Here is a 19,714-nt window from a genome sequence, read left to right on the forward strand (position 1 = left end):
CTGACACGCCTGCTCAGGTTAGCTGGTTACTTTAGGCATACGGGCTCCGCCCACCCTTCACGCCGTGCGTCACACGCGCTCGCATCGTATGCTTCGTTTCCGTTAACGGGGGCGCGCACGTCGCCGAGGAAGACGACGTGAGAGCGTGAACGCGCGAAAGAGAAGGTGGGGAAGCTCAACAGCAGCGTATTCTAACACAGGGACCGAGAGAGAAACGTCAGCACGGATTTCCTTTGGGATAAAAGAACAGGCCTCGCCGCTAAAACGGTAAAATAGCACGAAAAGCGCCAGGCCGTCGCGTTTCTCTAGGCAGCTGACGCTCTCACGGGCGAGGCCGCGTCGGGGCCGTGTGCATCCCTTTTTCCGAGCTGCCGCTAGCTGTATCGCGCCCGGCGCCCCCCCCCTCGGCCAGACCGCAGCTGGCGGACTCGCCCCCGGAGCCGTTTCTCAGCTCGCCAGCCAGTAAGATGGCGGTCGCTGGGGTGCGCAGCGCTGTTTAGATGTCGGGTATAAAATGGCGGTCGTGATATTTTCTACTGTCACCCATTAAGCCGAGAATGTGCTACGTTTCCCTGCCGATATTCGCCCTGCGATGTGTAGGCATTTAGCCGATATTTCCTGCCTTTTGTCGTTGTCTGGTAGCAGATTTAGTGGTTGATGCGCGCATGTAGTCGGGGACTAATGGCTCCCTGGGTTTCATATGGATTCTGCGGAAACGGAGCTGCCGTCCAGTCCGTCCCAGACCCACTCTGCCCTTCACACCAACCGACAGCCGTTCTGGTAGGCTGGGCCGCCGACAGTCCGGAGCGTCGGGCCCGCGGCCTCTGAGCAGTAAAACCTCACCAATAATGACCCGTTAACTGCCAGTGGTCGCGGCAGAACCGGGCCGAAGCTCGGTACTTTGTACTGCAAGCTGTAATATTAAAGGATAACTTCGATTCGGACAGTTTTAAGACGATTAGCCGGTTCGGATAGCGTCTGGCTGTCACCCAGCGGATGGTTTAACCGCTCTAAGGCGATGTCGGCCAGCTAACGCTGTGCATTTTTTCGCAGCATCCCCACCATAGTGAACTTTTGTAGGATTCAGGTTTGTGTGAAAGTGGGCGTTTGTTGCGGGTTCATGGAGTCTAGGCGGCTTCAGTGAAAATGTATTTTTTTGATCTTTGCCTTAAGTTTAAAACGCACACCCTATGACAGATGATTACATTCCATATAATCCTGTAAGACAAAAGAAAAGTATTTACACAATTTAGGATTTTAGGATGTATTGTGCGTGTGTGTGTGTATATGTGTATATATATATATATATATATATATATATATATATATATAACATTATATAACATTATATTTTATGTTTAGTGTCACTGGCAAGTCAGGATATGTCATTTGACAGAAAATAACATTCGTTAATTGCCCCTTCTATGCATTTTGGGGGTTTCCTCTGGACAGCTGTAAGGCTGTCTGGTGGGTTGTGGATAGTGAACAGGTGTGAAAGGTGGATGCTAAACCCCATACCACATGCGCACACACACATATGACCACCTTCCGCACATCCCCCCCTCGCCTTTGTCTTGTGGTATCTGCTGTGCGTGCTGTAACCACCTGGTCTTTCCCCTCGTAACACACTCATATTAATTCCCAATGTCAGGACAAACATTTTACATGTTTATTATCGTTGTATGATTTTGAGTTTTCAGTCATGTGTTGGCTTTGGTATGAAGCTGACCGACTCCAGGCCAGGTTTTTGTTTTCCTGTATTTTGCTATTTTCTTTTAAAGTGCTTGTAGGTTGCAATTTTGATGTTATGAATATGTCCTGCACCAAAGACCTCAACCACTCTGCCCTCTGATGGCTCTGTCCCCCTTCTCCTTATCACCCCGGCTCAGATGCCTCACTCACGGCGGTACCCATCCTCGGAGCGGGCCAGTCGGAGCAGCTACCAGGACCGGTACCGGGCCCGCAGGCACCGTCGGAGGCGTACCCCATCCCCGTCGTCCAGCAGCGAGCGGGAACGGGACAGGCGAGGTGGAGGCCACCGGCACGAGGGCAGCTACCTGCGCTCCAGGAGGTGTGTCACCCGCCTCCAGCCGCGAGAAGCGCGGTGCGCCGTGGAGGTCCGCTTCTGACGTGCGTCTCCTTCCCCCGAAGCTATGAGAGTCGCTCATCGGACCGCAGGATGTACGAGCGGCGCTACTGCGAGGGCTACCGGCGTCTCGCCTACAGCCGCGAGCGGGAGCGCCAGCGAGGGGCCGCTGCCGCCGACAGCTTCTACGCACATGCTGACTTCGCCCCGCGCCCCTACGACTTCCGGCGCGACCGCGAGAGGGAGCGTAACCGGGAGCGCGAGGACTCGTACGGCCCGAAGGGTAGCAGGCGTAAGCACAAACGAAGGAGGCGTAGAACCAGGTCCTATAGCGCGTCCTCATCGGTGAGTACGGACCCTCCCTTGTGTGTGTATCTCCCCCCCTCCCCCACCCCGTGTCTCCTTGTCAGTTCCCCGCCCCTCCCCACCCCCCCAGGGCCTCTCCCTCTAACATTCTCTTATCCTCAGCTCCTGGACTTGGTAAGTAGGCAAAACTTTTACCTAATGATATTAGTGAAGTCCTTTTAATTGCTGTGGCGGACAGTTCCTTTGAAATCTGAAGGGCAGCCGTCACGGTTACCGCTCGCCTGCCCAGACACCAGTCGTTTTATAGCGCCACCTAGCATTGGCCTCGTTTCAGGGCAGCGGCACATATTGCACTGGCTGTAGCCCGGTCTGCGCGGTACGATGGGGGTGGTTGACGTCACACATGTCGGAGGAGGTGTGTGCTCAGTCCCGCCCCTCATTAGCTCATAAGATTAAGGGGGAAGTATGGTGCTAATGTATTCAGGGTATGATTACCCATTGCAGATTGGACCTGGAAGAAAAATTTTGAAGTAACATAAATTCTTAACTTTTTTTTTTTATTTAAAAAATGTTGCCTTATTTTCTGTATGGGTACCGCTTCGAAGGTGTTGTCAGCCTGAAATGAAATCGCCTGCCCACCTTGGTGAATTCGTTTTACCTTTTGAACCTGTTTAGTGAATGACCTAAGCTCCGGCCTCCTCTTAAGCGTTAAATTAGCTATGATTTGTCTTTCATTCATTTGTTACCACAAGTGACTGGTATTGACAGTACTGTATAATTTACATCTAGGGCTTGGAAACTTTTCTTCTGATTGTTATGTAATTAAATGTTTTAGGTGCGTTGCAGAATCATTTAATGGTTTGTCCATTCTTTGAAGATAAATACATCAACACCAAAGAACTTTGTTTTTTTTAACAAAAAAAAAACGAAACTCCCTGCGGTGCAGTTGTTGATGCGGTGCAGTTGTTGATGTGGTCCGTTCCGATGCTGTTTTTAGTTCTAGCTGTGATTCTACTTACTGTGTCTATTAAATCTTCTAAATAAGTCACTATCTATGCATGTCTGCAGATTGATGCTCCTTGTGCAGGACTTCCAAATGTTGGCACATAAACACTTTATGTGCGGGTTGTTTAATTGGCTTTTACGTCATGTATGTGATTTGTGGCCTGTAAATTTTAAACTTTGCCAGCGGGGGGCGCTGGTGATGGGGCTCAGGCCTCCCGACAGCCTCTCAGGTGTAGATCGGGGAGGTTAACTCCAGGAGTCCTACTGGGTGGCCTGAATTCCAGCAAGGGGCTGAAATGAAAAAGCGCCCTGATAATGTTGGTGTGTTTGCGGGCGCAGCTGAGCTTTAGTGGGGCTTCTTTCCGCTTTCGGAAGGTGTTCCGCACAGGATGGCCGGGCGCCTTCATGAGTCTGCAGACTCTGCGGGGGGTGGGTTTGCCAGCCCTCAATTTTAAAGTCCAGCCTAATTATGCGATTAGGGGGCAGGCCTGCTTTACTGTGTCTCTTTTGTGTATCATAGGTGCTTTCCCCATTGAATAATTATGGCCTTAATGATTTTATATCTTTTTTTTTTTTTCCTGGGAGTCTGGGGGGCAGTGGTCTGAAAGTGGGGCAGAGTGGGGTAAGGGAGGAGTAAGGTTCATGGAGCCTGGTGGGAGAAACCGGACCCCAGCTAGTCCGTTCTTGAAATTTTGATTGGCGACCTGGCTTTTCCCTGGAGGGTCGTGATCAGAGTTTATTAATAGTCTTTCTCAGGGCTCCCCGACTTGCTTCAGCTCCCGCGTGCTCCCTTCGCCTCTCCATTGCGCTCCCTAAATGCCTCCTCGCCCGTGCAGCCTGCCTGCCTTCTCTCGCTCCCCTGCTCTAGCGCTCTGTCTCAGAGCCTTGGGCAGAGTAGGGCTGTGTTCCATCTGCTATTCCTGCCTGAGCTGCTTCTGTTTGTGCCTGTCTGTGAGTACCTGCCACCTCGGCATGCCGTGCTCCACTCCGCCTGTCTCGAGTGCGTCCCTCCCCCCTCGGTCTCTCCGTCACGGCCCTCTCCATTGGTTGTCTCTCTGCAGCGTCCTGGGAAACTCCACAGCACTTTTCATAAAGATCCCGTCCGTTTACAGTCACCCGTTAATCTGTGTTTATTATGGTAACGATCTGAAAGCGGGGTAACCGGACTGTAGCTGTCCCTAAGAGGAGACATGATCTGGGGGGACACGGGGTCGTGTGCAAGTCGTATTTTTACAGTACTGTCAATCCAGTGAGGTGGGAGCGTAAGGTGATATGCGAGCACACCAACCCGGTCTCTGTGCCGTCCTCTGTCCGCCCGGCCAATAGGGGGCGCCGCCGCTGTCCTGCCTTCTGTGTGCATGACTGACCCTCCCTAGTCGCCTTGACACGCCTCTGACCAGTTGGGGCACGCTGAGGTTGTGGTGTCCTCTGCTGATACCTATGACCTTGCCTTGGTGTTTGGTGTGGGGGGAGGGGGGGGCACTGATGCTAAGTTTGCTCCTGAAAATCCTTTTTTTTTTTTTTTTTTGCCTCGGGACTTTTGAGTGTGTTTTCTACTTTTAATCAGTTTGGTATAGTTCCAGTAAATGCACTCATTCTTCATGTAAATGTACATAACTTTGTACCATTTTTTTATTGGGACAATATATGAATCATTAAACCGGGGGGCGGGGAGACAGGTGAGAGCAATGTGATATTTGACTTGTTCCCTTGCACTATATCCCTATCGTTATATATTCCTCACGTGGTGTCATATGAATCACCCAATGGCCGCCCATTCTACCTACATCATCAACTACTACACCACCTCCTCCTCTACCTCCACCTGCGACCGTAACGCCACCTCCACCGCCGTGGCAAATGGCCGGCCCCCTCCCCCCCGGCCCGTGTCGTCCCCGAATGAACCCTGGCGGCCCACAGAGGAGCAACAGCCGGACGCGGGCGTTGAGTGTGAGGGACGACGAGGAAGGGCACCTGGTCTATCGGAGTGGGGACGTCCTGCAAGAGAGATGTACTCACAGCCACTACTATCGTAACCCTTCTCCATCTCGGTGTATCTGTAGAGCATTCAGAGACAGGGAGGGAGCTGCCTGAGAGTCACGTTAGGGTGTGTCTGCCCCCTGCTGGACGGGCATGGATACATATCTATTTGCCTCAGTATCCACATAGATATGTATGCATATAATGTACTGCTATGTGAAACTGGGGTAAAAACACGCCTTAAGGTTAAGTCAGGCTCATTTTCCCCTGCCTGTGTCTCCCGATTTGAATCCCCAGATGTCTCTAGGATCCTGTTTTTAATTAAGCATAAAGATCCAGCCCTGACAGATCTCCATACAGTTCCTCCACACTTAAGGCCATGCTGTGATTTTTTCCCCCCCCCATTGTAGCTGTGAAACAGCCTGATATGAGCTGCTCCTCCCTTTAACTAGAAGGGTTTGTGCTCGGCGAGATCCTGGGCCAGGATCATTCTCGGCCAGCATGCTCCTGTCTGCCTCCACAGTACCTGAGCACTGGGCTCTGTTAATGAGGGGGAACACAGTCTTATTAACTGAGATCCACCTGCCTTTCCTTCTCCTCCATACCGCCCCCACCCGCTCAGTTTCCTTCCCACAGCATAGAGACCACGTTAAGGTGTCCACGAGGACCCGCTAGCTTTAGCGAAGTTGACTTGTTTTTAATTTTGTTGTCTGAGGTTGTTTTGAAATACTGTAATTTTTAACCAGAAGACCTGCTGGTCAAACAGGATGCAGAGAAATAACCACACGCTGCTTGACTGTTAGGGGCGGTTACGTTGGGACTGTGTCGCTGCTGGGGGGGGTTTCGCAGAATGACACCCCTAGCGGTACGTGTGTAGGCTGAGGTTTGGGCTGCTTAGCTGTGTCACTGTTGTATCTCTCACTCATGGCTGTAGCAGGCCCGCCTCAGAGTGGGGGGGCCCTTATGGTGTTTCTCATTGTCTCTTCCTCATAGCAACTTGTCCCTGACCCCACTGATGGTGTTTGTTCTGTGTCCTCCCCCCTCCCCCTTTCTCCTGCCCTCTGTCTCTGTCCCGTAGATGAGATCGTCAACACTTTGGGGGAGGGAACTTTCGGCCGGGTGGTCCAGTGCATAGACCATCACAGGTGGGTGTACAAAGAAGAGCATGTTAGAGCCACTGTTTACCCCCCCCCCCAAAGGGGTTAACGGGCTGGCTTTTTAGGGGCGGAGCTCGCGTGGCCCTGAAGATCATCAAGAACGTGGAGAAGTATAAGGAGGCAGCTCGGCTGGAGATCAACGTGCTGGAGCGTATCAACGAGAAGGACCCAGAGAACAAACAGTGAGTGGGGGGGGCATCTCTGTGGGCACTACGGGGCCTGTAAAAGGCAGACTTCTAAGGGGACATTTACTGTCTTGCGTGGTTAATCTGCATTTGTGTTTGAAAAATAACAGGCTGTAGAGGAAGTTCATTATCCCGGCACTCTGTATGAATATTTAAACTTTTTGTTAAAATGCTTTTGTTAAGCTGAGCCTCAATCTCTCACTCCAGCCTCAGGCTAAAACATTATCACTTTACAAAATGGGTTTTTAATATTTAACATCTCGTTTTTTCAGGTGATATTTTAATGATTAATAAAACCCATAATTTCTTACTAATTCCAGCTCTAACATTGTTCCTTGATAAGAGTTTCAAAGGTGTATTTGCTGATGGTCTCCGGTCCTTAAGTCAGTCACTGATCATTCCTTAGCATGGGTCCCGGCCCTCCAGTCATCACTGGGGCCCAAGTGCCCTCAGCTTTGGCTTTTGTTTGGCTGCGTAGCCAATCAGCTGCTCTTTTAATTACTGTAGGAATTGTGTGAGTCATACAGAACAGAGGAGTTCCTGAAATTAGTATGAACGATGCCGTTTAATCAGTAGCTGGTTTTTTTTTTCCCTTAAGCATCTGTGTACCTTCTCATATGTCAGTCTATCAGTTGAACTGAGCATGTACATGTGTTTGGACAGTCATGCACACCAAAGTTCAAGAAAGTTGAAAATATCACTGCTATGGTTCAACTTACTGGACTTGCCCTGCTCTTAATTATTGAAGCAATTCATGCTGGGGGAGGTTATGCCCTTTGTGGGTAGATGAATAGCCAGGAGTGTTGCGTGCCTGTTTGATGTGGCTGGTATGGACGTGACGGGAAGCATTCTTCTTTAGGGCTGGACCTGACAATAGACTCGTCTCAGCAGCTGACTGGCATGTCGTATTAGTGCTGTGTTTGAGCCAGATGTTCAAAGGTACGGTGGAACTCATGTTTGTTCATTTAGCAGATGCTTTAATCCAAAGTGACATCCATGTAGAGGAAGCAGGGTCAACTAGTCCCTGAAGTAGCTGGGGGTTAAAGGCGAGGGCCTGTGTTAAGGGCCTGGCTCAAGACTGAAACCAGTCTTTCTTCTATGTATTGATATACTTTTATGAGGAAAGGAAAGGAGAGTTTTAATAGCTTGGGTACCTTATTTGATGGTTTAGCTACCCCAGCTGCTACTTGTGGAGTTTTAATATTCACTTTGTGCTTCTTCATATGCTTTACTGCTTCTTTTGGCATCCACTGGTTGTACAAGGGAGATTTATGGCTGCAGGATTAACTCTAAAGATTAAAGAATAATTCTCTGTTTTTTGGGTTATTTGTGTCTAGGCAGTAGCCTCATGTAATGGCACACTGTAAATTGCGCTGTTGGTTTGGCATTATGCGTAGATATAAGGCATGTTATGGCTGAATAGGTTTGGTTTATAGTCCTTGACAACTGGGTGTTCTGGACCACTTCAGATGTTTTTCTTTATGAAACAGTGTCTTGAGTGACGGACAGGCTGCGTGAGTGTCTGTTGCACAGGGACGGCTGTCTCTCTCTTTCCTGGTCTGACTTGACTCTTCTCCCCGCCCTCCAGCCTGTGTGTGCGGATGTTTGACTGGTTCGACTACCACGGCCATATGTGCATCTCCTTCGAGCTGCTGGCACTCAGCACCTTCGACTTCCTCAAGGAGAACAACTACCTCCCCTACTCCATCGGACAGGTCCGCCACATGGCCTACCAGATCTGCCAGGCCGTCAAGTGTGAGTACAGCCTACCTGGGTGCTGCCTGCTTATTCCGACCCTTTGGTGGTTCAGAAGTTCCTCGTACTGGTTAGGTTGGTACCGGGTAGTACTCGTGTTCTCCATGAAGCTCGTCTGCTTGCTCATTCAGAAACTTCTAGACTGCTTGCCAGGCCTGCAGTGGCGTGGTAACGATGGCACCTTTAGTTCCACCCTCCTTGTCACTCCGACTTGGGTTGTTGAGCAGCTACTTCTGTTGAGTAGATACTGATCACTAGGGGGCACTCTGGGGTTGACGTAGTATCTGTCTGCCCTGCAGTTCTACATGACAACAAACTGACACACACGGACCTTAAACCGGAGAACATCCTGTTTGTGAATTCGGACTTCACCATGACTTACAACGCAGAGAAGGTGGGTGCTGAGAGCGTCTCGCGTCGTCCTCCGTGATTCTGTGCAGGTTTCCCTGATGCCCTCTTCCCCCTCAGAAACGGGATGAGCGGACAGTGAAGAATACGGCAGTGCGTGTGGTGGACTTCGGCAGTGCCACCTTCGACCACGAGCACCACAGCACTATCGTGTCTACGCGGCACTACCGTGCACCAGAGGTCATTCTGGGTGAGCTGCGTGACCCCACCCACTCCCGTGTTCTTTAAAGGGGCATCATCAATCAGCCCGGTCTTTGTGCTGCTGTCCTCAGAGCTGGGCTGGAGCCAGCCCTGTGACGTCTGGAGCATCGGCTGCATCCTCTTTGAATATTACCAGGGCTTCACCTTGTTCCAGGTAGGGTGGGCCTTCTCAGCTGGCCTCTTCCCCCTTTTTGAGAGCTTGCCTGGGATGTGATAGGAGATCGGGCTCCTTTATCCTTGCAGTGACCAAAATGTGTTCTGAAAGCCTCTGTTGGCTGTTCAGAAGTTCTGTTTTATTGTCGGTTTCCTGGGTGGGGTTGGGTTTGCGTTCTCTCGGCACAGAGATTTTTGGACGGGCTCATGCTCACGTCTGCGGCCTCGGTTTGCCGCATGTCCAATATCCAGGGAACATGCCAGATTTCTTGTCTAACCCCCCCCCCCCCCCGTCCTTGAGCAAACCTTGAGCCAGTGCGGGTTGGGGCACAAGTTTGAGGGGCATATAAATCACTTCTAACTCCTCCTCTCTTTCCTCTCTGCCTCCCTCCCTAGACACATGACAACAGGGAACACTTGGCCATGATGGAAAGGATACAGGGACCGATCCCCTCCAAGATGATCCGCAGGACCAGGTGGGGCCTTTACAAATCCCCCCCCCCCCCCCCCCCCCCATGAGACCCCCGCCAGCCAGTCACTCACGTTTCTGTGTCCCCTCAGGAAACAGAAGTACTTCTACCATGGCCGTCTGGATTGGGACGAGAACTCCTCAGCTGGCAGATACGTGAGGGAGAACTGCAAGCCTCTGCGGGTGAGCCCCCTCCCCGGCCTGATCGTGCCCCTCGGGGTATGGAGCCCCCTCCATGCCTGACGCTTGTCTCTTCATTCCCTTCTGGCAGCGGTACCTGCTCTCAGAGGTGGAGGAACACCACCTGCTGTTCGACCTGATCGAGAGCATGCTGGAGTACGAGCCTTCCAAGCGGCTGACGCTGGCCGCCTCCCTGCGTCACCCTTTCTTTGCTCCCCTCCGGGAGACTGGCTCTGGGGGAGATCCAGGGGGCAGCAAGAGCTGGGAAGGCAACCGTGACATCAGCCGGTGATCTGATCTCCTTTGAGGTCCCCAACATGATGGGCTTTTGTGGAAAGGGACACAGGGGTGAATTTTATTGGACTGTTTTTGAGCAGAAGTGACAGAGGTATATGGGTAATGGGCAGCCACCACCGCCTCCTCCCCTTCCTCTTCATCACTTCCCCCTTCTCCAAACTCCGGTTCAGCTAACAGGAGGTGATGGGCGGACCTGCTACCATCCCAGTCTCTGCTCATGGGGGATTGGTGGTGGATGATGTGCGGGATCATGTGACTGCAATTTCAGCCAATCAACATCCAACATTCATGCTAAGACTCAGCAAATGTCTGAAGTCCTCATACTTTTTTTTTAAAAATCATTTTATGTCTTAATTGGATGGAGTCAGTGGCAGTTATTAGAAATCAGGTGTGTTGACAGAAGCCATGCAGCCCCCCCCCCCCCACCCCACCAGCTGCAGGCCATTAAGCTGCAACCTGGGCGCGTCTCTGGCCACCCGTGACAGCGCACTCTATGCCTGTTTGACCGCCGGTGAGATGTAAGATGTCTTCTTTTTCTCAGAGTGATTGACACTCCACACTGCCTGTTGATTGGCTCTCTGCGAGTAGGTACTGCCCTCCTCTGGGACTCCTCTTTGCTTGCTGATGGAATTGCACCTCGAGGGCCGGATATCCGTGGCGTGTGAGCTCTGATTAACACATCTGATTGGATGACACACGTACCACAAACTTTCTGTTACAAAGGATCCTATGTCCAGCATCTCAGTAAAGCACATATTGGCTGTACCTCCGTGCAGAGTCACTCGGCGCCTCCCACAGGACATCCACACGTTTACAGTATTTATTCAGAGAAGCTGATGTCATGCTTCTGTTCTTTTTGTATGAAATGAACTGTGTATAAACTGTATATAAGTTACGATTCTATAATAAAAGAGAGCTCCTACAGCGGCTTCTGTTGCCTTCTGTGTCGAGCGACTACTGGAGCTCGTGTCGGAGCTCCCAGGTTGCACTCCAGACCCCGAAGTCTGCGGCCAGCTTCCCACTGGAGCTCCTACGGCCGCCATTGCACCTCCGGCTTTCTGGGTTTGCCTTGGCCCTACCCCCTTCGTAATGGCAATTCTATTAGGAGCCCCTCCAGGCTCATTGCTGTATATCTGGATGATGGAAATACAGGCATTTTGGGTATTTGTTCTTGGGTTAAATGCCCTCCACCCTTAAAGGCTGACTTTCCCAGCCGCCTTTTATTGTGTCTAATCAGATTTTTGGTTTTAAGTCACTAACGACCTCCTGGCTATCTCCGTGCCAACCAGCTGGCTGGGTGTCCTCTGTGTCTCGCGCTGGGCTCTTCCTAAATCCTCTAATCGGATCAGGCCCGCTGCCCTCCCAAGGGGCCGCTAACTGGGGGCGTCTCAGCGAAGCCAGTGGCCGCTTTGCTGCCTTTAACAGGCGGGGGGGGGGGGTGCAACTGCTCTGGAGGACCCTCTCCTGCAGTGACTGATGGTGTCCTCACCTGTCAGAGCTGAAGGCCGGTGAGGGGGGGTATTCGAGGACTAATGAGCCTTGAGCCTGCGGAATGACTCGGGTCTCAACCTTCCCAAGCGTGACTGAAAAATGGTGTCATGGTTACGAGACAGGGCAGGCGCGTGAGGCAGGTAAATAGCGGGGATTAAGGTCCCTCTCAGGGAGGGGTTGGGGTGGGAGGCGACTGAGAAATTCCTTTAAAGACATTTTGCTGAGCGCAGGAAACTGCCTTCCCTGACAGTCCGCCCCAGCCAATGATACCTCCTGGATGATTCCTAATGGCAGGCCCCAGCCAATGATACCTCCTGGATGATTCCTAATGGCAGGCCCTGGCCAATGATGCCCCCTGGATGATTCCTAATGGCAGGCCCCAGCCAATGATACCTCCTGGATGATTCCTAATGGCAGGCCCCAGCCAATGATACCTCCTGGATGATTCCTAATGGCAGGCCCCGGCCAATGATACCTCCTGGATGATTCCTAATGGCAGGCCCTGGCCAATGATGCCCCCTGGATGATTCCTAATGGCAGGCCCCAGCCAATGATACCTCCTGGATGATTCCTAATGGCAGGCCCCAGCCAATGATACCTCCTGGATGATTCCTAATGGCAGGCCCCAGCCAATGATACCTCCTGGATGATTCCTAATGGCAGGCCCCAGCCAATGATACCTCCTGGATGATTCCTAATGGCAGGCCCCAGCCAATGATACCTCCTGGATGATTCCTAATGGCAGGCCCTGGCCAATGATGCCCCCTGGATGATTCCTAATGGCAGGCCCTGGCCAATGATGCCCCCTGGATGATTCCTGATTGCCCAGCCCAGCTGACGACACCTGCTGGATAATTTGTGATGGCCCGGCCAGCAATGCCCGCTGGGTGATTCTTGCCATCCTGTGGTAGAAATGTGAAGCAGGACTAGCAGGATGTAGTGGCCGTCTGACAGCGACACAGACCCATGTGTTCATTGCTCCCTCAGAATCTCTGGAAATTGACATGACAGTGACCCCCCTCCCCCCACTGACAACAAGGTTTGTGGTATTAATCCATCCTTTCTCTGTTCCATATGTGTTCTCAGAGCTTGGAAGTCTGGGATTCTGAATTTGTGGACGTATGGGCACCTCTTGGTCTGTTTTCCCGGTGTGTGTGGGCCAGTTGGTGGGGCTAACAGGATTACCACAGTTTGTCTTAAGCTGCTTAATCCATTGGGCTGGGTCAGGCTGGCCTGTGACCTGTGAGGGAGAAGCTGTTACTCGCTGTAGGTGGGACCGCTCACATAATTTAAGGTGGAATGAACAGACCAAAGTCTGCAGCCAGTCCAGCACTATGCTGATGCACAGTCACCATGACTTGAAGCTTTGAGGTCCAGTTCTGTTCAGTTCTGTCCATCCTCCTTGTCCCGGCCAGTTGCTCACTACGTCTCGGTCACCAAGGATTTGGGGCAGGTAGAGGTGGGTACACTGAAGAACCGGGAAGGTGTTTAGATGCCAGCCTGTAGACACCTCGTGAGCAGGGACAACGTGGCCAAGTAGGCACGACTGGCCTGAAGAGCGTGAGAAAGGCGACACAGGTATGGATTCCGTGGTGAAGAGGACCCTGGCCGCCCCCATCAAGCACCTCACGAGCTGTGTGTCCAGGGCCGAGGAGGGTGGTGATGAGAGTAGAGCGAGGAGCACCCCTATGGGGAGCAGCCTGGGTGCCCTGACACCGGCCCAGATGCGATCCTATCAGGCTGATTTGGAGAAGGAGAGGTAAGTGGGTTGGCTCCGACCGTGTGCACTGTAACTGGGGAGGTACCAGCATGGCAAAAGCCGTGCTTGGTATGATATGCTGCTGTGATGCGCTTGGCAGAAAACTGCGGGCAGCCAGGAATGTGCAGAGGAATGCGGAGCGTGCTGCGCTGAGGGCCCACTACCGGAGCAAGTACCGCCTGGCCGAGGTGCGGCCCACTGTCTGCGCATCTCCCATTTGAGGCCTTTCTCTGGAGGTTACTTACTTTCTCCTTTTCCTTTGTATTTTCCTTATATTCATTCTTTTCCCTTAGAGTCAGAAGGATATGAACCACTTTAAGGCGGCAGGGGGAAAAGTGGCCCTCCCCCGTGACCTGGCCGCAATGGTGCGGCCTGGAGGCCCCACCAGACACAATGGGTACGATCTGTCTGGCGCCTTGCGCCGCCTCATTCCGAATGTGGGAATGCGGCCAGGCAGCCCACAGACACCAACACCAACCGCAGAGCAGTGCAGAGTCATGTGAGGTGCTTCTGTGAGCTTATTACATGTTAACTGCTAATTTGCTATGTGATGTAGGTAAACAGAAAATGCCGTTGCTAGTGTCTGAACCCTCCCTAAGTGTCACAGCTAAAAAATACTGCTCCTCTAGCACGTGACTGCAAAAATGTGAAGGGTGCAGTAAGCTTGTCACTGGGTAGGGGGCGCCGTGACTCATCGCATTCCGGCCTGGGTTCTTCAGCTGCCAAGAGTGTGTCGTGATCACATGAGTCCCGCTGCCGCGTCGATCTGTCTGTTGAGTACGCCTCTGTTGCCAGAATGCTTCGTGTTTTCATTTTAGTGCAGGTGCCGGGTAATGATATGAAATGCACCGTCTAGCAGGTTGATCACCCCATCAGGCTTTGCTGGAACGCTTCTGGACTTTTCCATCCGTGTGACGTGGTCTGTGATCACACAGACACACACGTCATTTCCCTCCCCGGATAATTAGCACACTGAGAATTCTTAGTGTGCCCTCTGGTTCAATTCAAAAGGTGCCCCTTTCCCTGAGGGCTGATTTTCTGCATTCTGAACACTGCCGTCAAGGTTTGCCACCTTGTCACCTCTAGTATGGATGTACACCATTCCATTTGTCTCTTTGTGATGGTTTCACTGTGGACATACTGGCCGTGTTGTTGAATGTTGTAATTCCCAGTGACCCTTGAGATATTCCCAGTGTTTTGTTGTGTTATGCAGTGTGACGTATGTCCATGTCCATAATAAAATGTCCTTTTGCCAAGAGCTTTTGTCACCTCCTGTCCTTGTGAGAGCGGCTGATCCCGCCAGCCCGTGTTCCGTGCGTGTGCGCTGACGTGTGTTTGCGTACGTGTTGGCAGACTCATCTTTCTCTTGAACTGTGACTGTAAAGGAAATAAATTGTTGGTTCTGTCAGTGAGGCTGGAGATAGGGGAAGGGAGGGGGTGGAACAGAAAAGGTAGCAGGCAAGACAGAGCCCTGGAGAGGAGCGCTGCCTCCCAAAATGATGAGCATGCCGACACGGCTCTGTGTCCGGGACGCCCGCGGCTTCGCCCTCTCAGCTCCGAGATCAGCCAGCGGGGACCTCGGGAAGAGGCGAGCAGAGCGGCCGCGGAGCTTCGAAGAGATCCCGCACACCGGCAGCAGCGGCTGGGTTAACTTGCTCCAGTTCTGGAAGGAAGACCGCTTCCGATCTCTGCACAAGCACATGGAACAGACCTTCAACACGCTGGGGCCCATTTACAGGTACCAGGTTCTGCTCAAGCTGGGAAGGAGAAGGCGCTGCTGATGCAGAGGGACAGTTTCGGTTTATCTCTGTGGGCTGTGAGCCATGTGTGCTAAGCCTACTGAAGTATGTAAAATTACAAGCAATCAGCTGACAGGATTATTTAAACAAGGGAGTTGAGCTTGTCTCTGTCTCCCCATGTTTGTGACTTGGTGGAGTGGGGGAGGAGGTGTCTTGCATTCTCTTACTGCTTGTCTGACCACAAAGGATGTGCCATGACGGCACATGATCGCAGGTCACGGGGGGGGGACACTGGCTGGGATGGCACATGATCGCAGGACACGGGGGGGGGGACACTGCATGCCGGCCGGGACGGCACATGATCGCAGGACACGGGGGGACACGCCGTCCAGGACGCCACATGATTGCAGGATACAGTACGGGCAGCTTACAGCAGAGAGCAGTGCATCTAGCAGTGTATTGTTGGAGTCTGGGTAGAGAACAGTAGCATCATGAAAGGGACAGAGAGCTGATCACAGAGCCACTTGGCATCAGAAACGTTCCCAGGATCCTGGGTTCATGTTATATATCCTACAGTAGACTGGTGATTATCTTAAAGGGATCCCCCCCCTCCCCAACAGGGAACGGCTTGGCTCCCAGGAAAGCGTCAACATCATGCTGCCGGCAGACATTGGCGAAATGTTCCGTTCGGAGGGCCTGCACCCACGTCGCATGACCCTGCAGCCGTGGGCGACGCACCGGGAGACTCGCAAACACAGCAAGGGCATCTTCCTCAAGTCAGTGTGTGGGGCAGGGTGGGCACCACTTTACTCTGGGCCAAAAGTGACAATAGGGGCTCAAGGAAGGAGGGAGTCTGCTTTAATTCATTCATGTGGACATATCCACCCATCCGCTCATCCAGTAAATCACATACAAACACATGTTTACGATATACTACAGAATCACTACTGTGTGATGGTTAATTGTCTGTCTAAAGTATAATAAATAGTGCAAAGCATTAGTGGGCTGGCAGGGAGCCCTCAGATTGAGTGTTTGTGCTGGACTCCCTGCGGTTCAGGAACGGTGCAGAGTGGCGTGCCGACAGGCTCCTGCTGAACCGTGAGGTGATGATGAGTTCCTCTGTCCACCGCTTCCTGCCACTGCTGGACCAAGTGGCCCAGGACTTCTCCGCCCTGCTCAGGAGGAGGGTGGGCAACAGCAGCCGCAGTCTGACACTCGACCCCAGCCCGGACCTCTTCCGCTTTGCACTGGAAGGTCAGCCTCTCTCTCTCTCCCTCCATATCATGTATCCCATTTGTGGCTCAGTGGTCTAAACCTCTGTGCCTGCGATCAGAAGGCTGCTGGTTCGAGCCCTGGCCTTACCAGAATAGTCATGTCTGTGGGCCCTTGAGATGGGCCCTTAACCCCCAGCTCCAGTGGTGCCGCACCCTGGCTGACCCTGTGCTGTGAACCCGAAGCTTGTGTGTCTCACTGAGAATAGTCTGAGGTAGACAGAGAGAGAATCTCATGGTGACTGCGTACCTGCTGATGTTGATGTGCAGGCTGTGATGTGCAGGCTGAGGTGCTGTGCTGATGAGGATTAATAATTTGCATTAGACTCTGGCTTTGCACCGCTTTAAAGCACGTGGCCAGGTTGCCTGTCACCAGGGCAGCTTCAGAGGGGCATTAGCATGTCATACAGGCTGAAAGAGACCCCGATTAAATGCTGCTTAGTAACTTTCCTTTTCCATGTCCAGCCAGCTGCCACGTCCTGTACGGGGAGAGGATCGGCCTCTTCTCTTCCTCTCCCTCTCTAGAGTCCCAGCGCTTCATCTGGGCTGTGGAGAGAATGCTAGCCACTACCCAGCCCCTGCTCTATCTCCCCTCGGGCCTTCTGCTTCGTCTGCACGCCCCCTTGTGGACAAAGCATGCCACTGCCTGGGACCACATTTTCAGCCATGGTGAGGCTAACAGCGCCATGCAACATCCCATGAGCACCTGGGTGCTGCAAGTCTGTGAATCGCTACAACTGCCTGATTAATCGAGGAAAACTGATTTTCTGTAAACACTCAGAACGGTCTGACTGTAAACACTAAATATGTGACATGCTCTGTAAGAGCTCTCCACCATTGGCCTTCCTCCCATGGTTATGAAATCCAGTAGTACTCCAGCTTGCTGTAATACAGGGATTATTTGGGAACTAATCAAATTCAGCTTCTTTCATGTTGGCTGAATTGAGGCCCCCAGGAGGGTCCTGCATAAGCAGGTCTTTATTCAGCCTGGACAATTAAGCACTCAGGGTAATTATTTCCTTAATTGCGCTGCCTTTGTCTTCTCCTGAGGCTCCTGAGATGATTAATCACTCAGAGACAGTGGAAATGCCTGCAGCAGCATTGGCTCCCCTGATGGGTTAGAGTTGGGTTAGGGTTAGGTTAAGGTTAGGTTAGCGATAACTGACTAATGAGGACCTCGGTTAGTCAACACTAGTGCTTCCCAATCTGGTCCCCGGAGACCCACAGACAGTCCATGTTTTTGCTTGACTGGAAGCTGAGAGGGAACGAAAATGTGGACTGTCTGGCAGGAAGCTTGGAGGTAGCAAAAACATGAACTGACTGTGGGTCCCTGAGGACCAGATTGGAAAACGCTGGTCTATACCCACTGCAGGTCTTTACTTGCTCTGGCCAGTTCTCTGCCTGCTTTCACTCACACTCCCCCCCCCTCATTCTATCTCTTTCTTGATATCCATCACTCTCTCAATCTCTCTACCTCTCTTCCCATCTCCCATTCCTCTCTCTCCCTCTCTCCACCTGCTTCTCTCTCCCCCTCCCTCTCTCCCCTCTCTCTCCTTCCCTCTCTCCCCCGTCTCCCCTTCCTCTCCCTTCCTCTCTCCTTCTCTTTTTACCTTCTCAGCTGAGGCCCGTATCCAGAAGGGCTACCAGAGGCTCCAGTCCAGGAAGTCTTCTGGAGAGAGCGGGCAGTTGCCTGGAAACCATGGTCAGAGCGGCGGAGTGCTGGGACAGTTAATGGCGAGGGGGCAGCTGTCTTTGGAGCTCATCAAGGCCAACATCACGGAGCTGATGGCCGGGGGAGTTGACACGGTGAGTCTGACTGGGTAAGGGGGGCACATATGCTAATTCTGTCTTGGGGTGGAGCAGTTGGTGGGCGACATTTCAGTAGAATCTGAGCAAAGGCAAATCAGAATGTATTTTTTAACTGTACTGAATACCCCCCACCTCCCACCCGTCTCCTCAGACTGCCGTCCCCTTGCAGTTCGCCCTGTATGAACTGGCCCGCAATCCTGCTGTGCAGGAAACAGTCCGCAGGCAGGTGCGGGAGTCATGGGCACAGGCGGGTGGTGATCCCCTGAAAGCCCTGCAGGGGGCGCCATTGCTCAAGGGCACCATCAAGGAGACTCTCAGGTACAGCAGTTCATCCAAAGAAACACAAGTGTATTGTGATGAGACTAAGAATGAAAGTCAAAAAAACATGTCTCTTTCTGATTCAGACTGTACCCAGTTGGCATCACTGTGCAGCGCTACCCTGTCAAAGACATTGTGCTGCAGAACTATCACATCCCTGCTGGGGTGAGCGAATCGGTCATTGCTAGTTTACAGACTTTGTTAAAAAAAACAAACAGTGAGAAAGTATCACGGCTTCCTTCACTCTGTCTCAGACGCTGGTGCAGGCCTGCCTGTACCCACTAGGCCGCAGCAAGGAGGTCTTCCAGGATCCACACCTCTTTGAGCCGGCGCGGTGGCTGAAGCTGGCATCGAGGGATACAGGGGGAGCCAGAGAGGGGGACGTGGGTGTAGGAGTTGGGTTTCGCTCGCTTGCCTTCGGCTTTGGGGCCAGGCAGTGTGTGGGCAGGAGGATCGCTGAAAATGAGATGCAACTGCTGCTGTTGCATGTGAGTGAGATGGGGGGGGTGGCAGGGCTATTGGACTCTACATACAGTTTCCTGGGGTTACAGAGACTGTGAAGGGTTCCGCTTCAGGGCTGAATGGACTGGGAGTAGCTGTGGGACTAAGACGGATACTAGTGATGGTCAAAATGATGCTTAATTTCCTGTATTTTTTGGTGCCACTAGATGGTGGGATCAAAGCACTCCCCTAAGTAAGAAAATACAGCAAATGGTTCATGAAGCCCTTATATACACACTTGTTTTGTTTTTGTTCCATCTCTACTATTGTCTGCTGTCCTTACTAACTAATTCACTTTTCTTTCAGATCCTGCTGAACTTCCAATTAACTGTGCCCTCTTCTGCTGACATCAGCACCAAATACACCCTCATCCTACAGCCGGAGACCCCCCCGAGCATCACCTTTACCCTCCTTTGATACCTGGATAATGTCCTCATCACTCTGTTGTGATCAGTGGGGTCAGGAATGGGCATGTGATCTCACATAGTGCCATTATTTCCGTCACTGAATACCACAAGCAACAAACTCATTCTGATGTGGGTCTAAGACTTTGCTTTACATATTAACCCTAAACGATAGATATTTCCTATGTATCTTAGAAATCGCTTAAAATAAAAAGTTTTGATAAACGTATTTACATATTA

General features: G+C 52.0%; 3 protein-coding genes across 6 annotated transcripts; all 3 read left to right on the top strand.

Annotated features, from left to right (window-relative positions):
- The first annotated feature begins 112 nt into the window (after positions 1–112).
- Positions 113–11,104, top strand: clk2b (CDC-like kinase 2b). Of its 4 annotated transcripts, none has more exons than XM_049024163.1 (13): positions 113–267; positions 1,890–2,071; positions 2,152–2,431; positions 5,318–5,408; positions 6,456–6,522; positions 6,600–6,716; positions 8,308–8,474; positions 8,774–8,868; positions 8,943–9,072; positions 9,155–9,237; positions 9,633–9,712; positions 9,798–9,888; positions 9,977–11,104. In XM_049024163.1, exons 2-13 carry the CDS (start codon positions 1,890–1,892, stop codon positions 10,175–10,177), a joined length of 1,584 nt encoding a protein of 527 aa, XP_048880120.1. In that variant the 5' UTR covers positions 113–267; the 3' UTR covers positions 10,178–11,104. The 4 variants fall into 4 exon arrangements, with proteins under 4 accessions (XP_048880120.1, XP_048880121.1, XP_048880119.1 ...); XM_049024164.1 differs by having other exon boundaries at positions 116–165; XM_049024162.1 differs by lacking the exon at positions 113–267 and adding an exon at positions 324–780.
- Positions 11,105–11,255: 151 nt separating this feature from the next.
- LOC125748252 (complexin-3-like) lies at positions 11,256–14,631 on the top strand. The gene is made up of 3 exons (XM_049024169.1): positions 11,256–13,432; positions 13,533–13,620; positions 13,726–14,631. The coding sequence occupies exons 1-3, from the start codon at positions 13,254–13,256 to the stop codon at positions 13,933–13,935; spliced, it is 477 nt and encodes a 158-aa protein (XP_048880126.1). The 5' UTR covers positions 11,256–13,253; the 3' UTR covers positions 13,936–14,631.
- Positions 14,632–14,823: 192 nt separating this feature from the next.
- LOC125748251 (cytochrome P450 11B, mitochondrial) lies at positions 14,824–19,703 on the top strand. Its single transcript, XM_049024167.1, has 9 exons — positions 14,824–15,170; positions 15,792–15,947; positions 16,229–16,425; positions 16,908–17,111; positions 18,061–18,248; positions 18,403–18,569; positions 18,656–18,734; positions 18,824–19,057; positions 19,377–19,703. Exons 1-9 carry the CDS (start codon positions 14,929–14,931, stop codon positions 19,485–19,487), a joined length of 1,578 nt encoding a protein of 525 aa, XP_048880124.1. The 5' UTR covers positions 14,824–14,928; the 3' UTR covers positions 19,488–19,703.
- Positions 19,704–19,714: the final 11 nt, after the last annotated feature.

The sequence above is a fragment of the Brienomyrus brachyistius genome, chromosome 9 (assembly GCF_023856365.1).
Source record: "Brienomyrus brachyistius isolate T26 chromosome 9, BBRACH_0.4, whole genome shotgun sequence".
NCBI lineage: Eukaryota > Metazoa > Chordata > Actinopteri > Osteoglossiformes > Mormyridae > Brienomyrus > Brienomyrus brachyistius.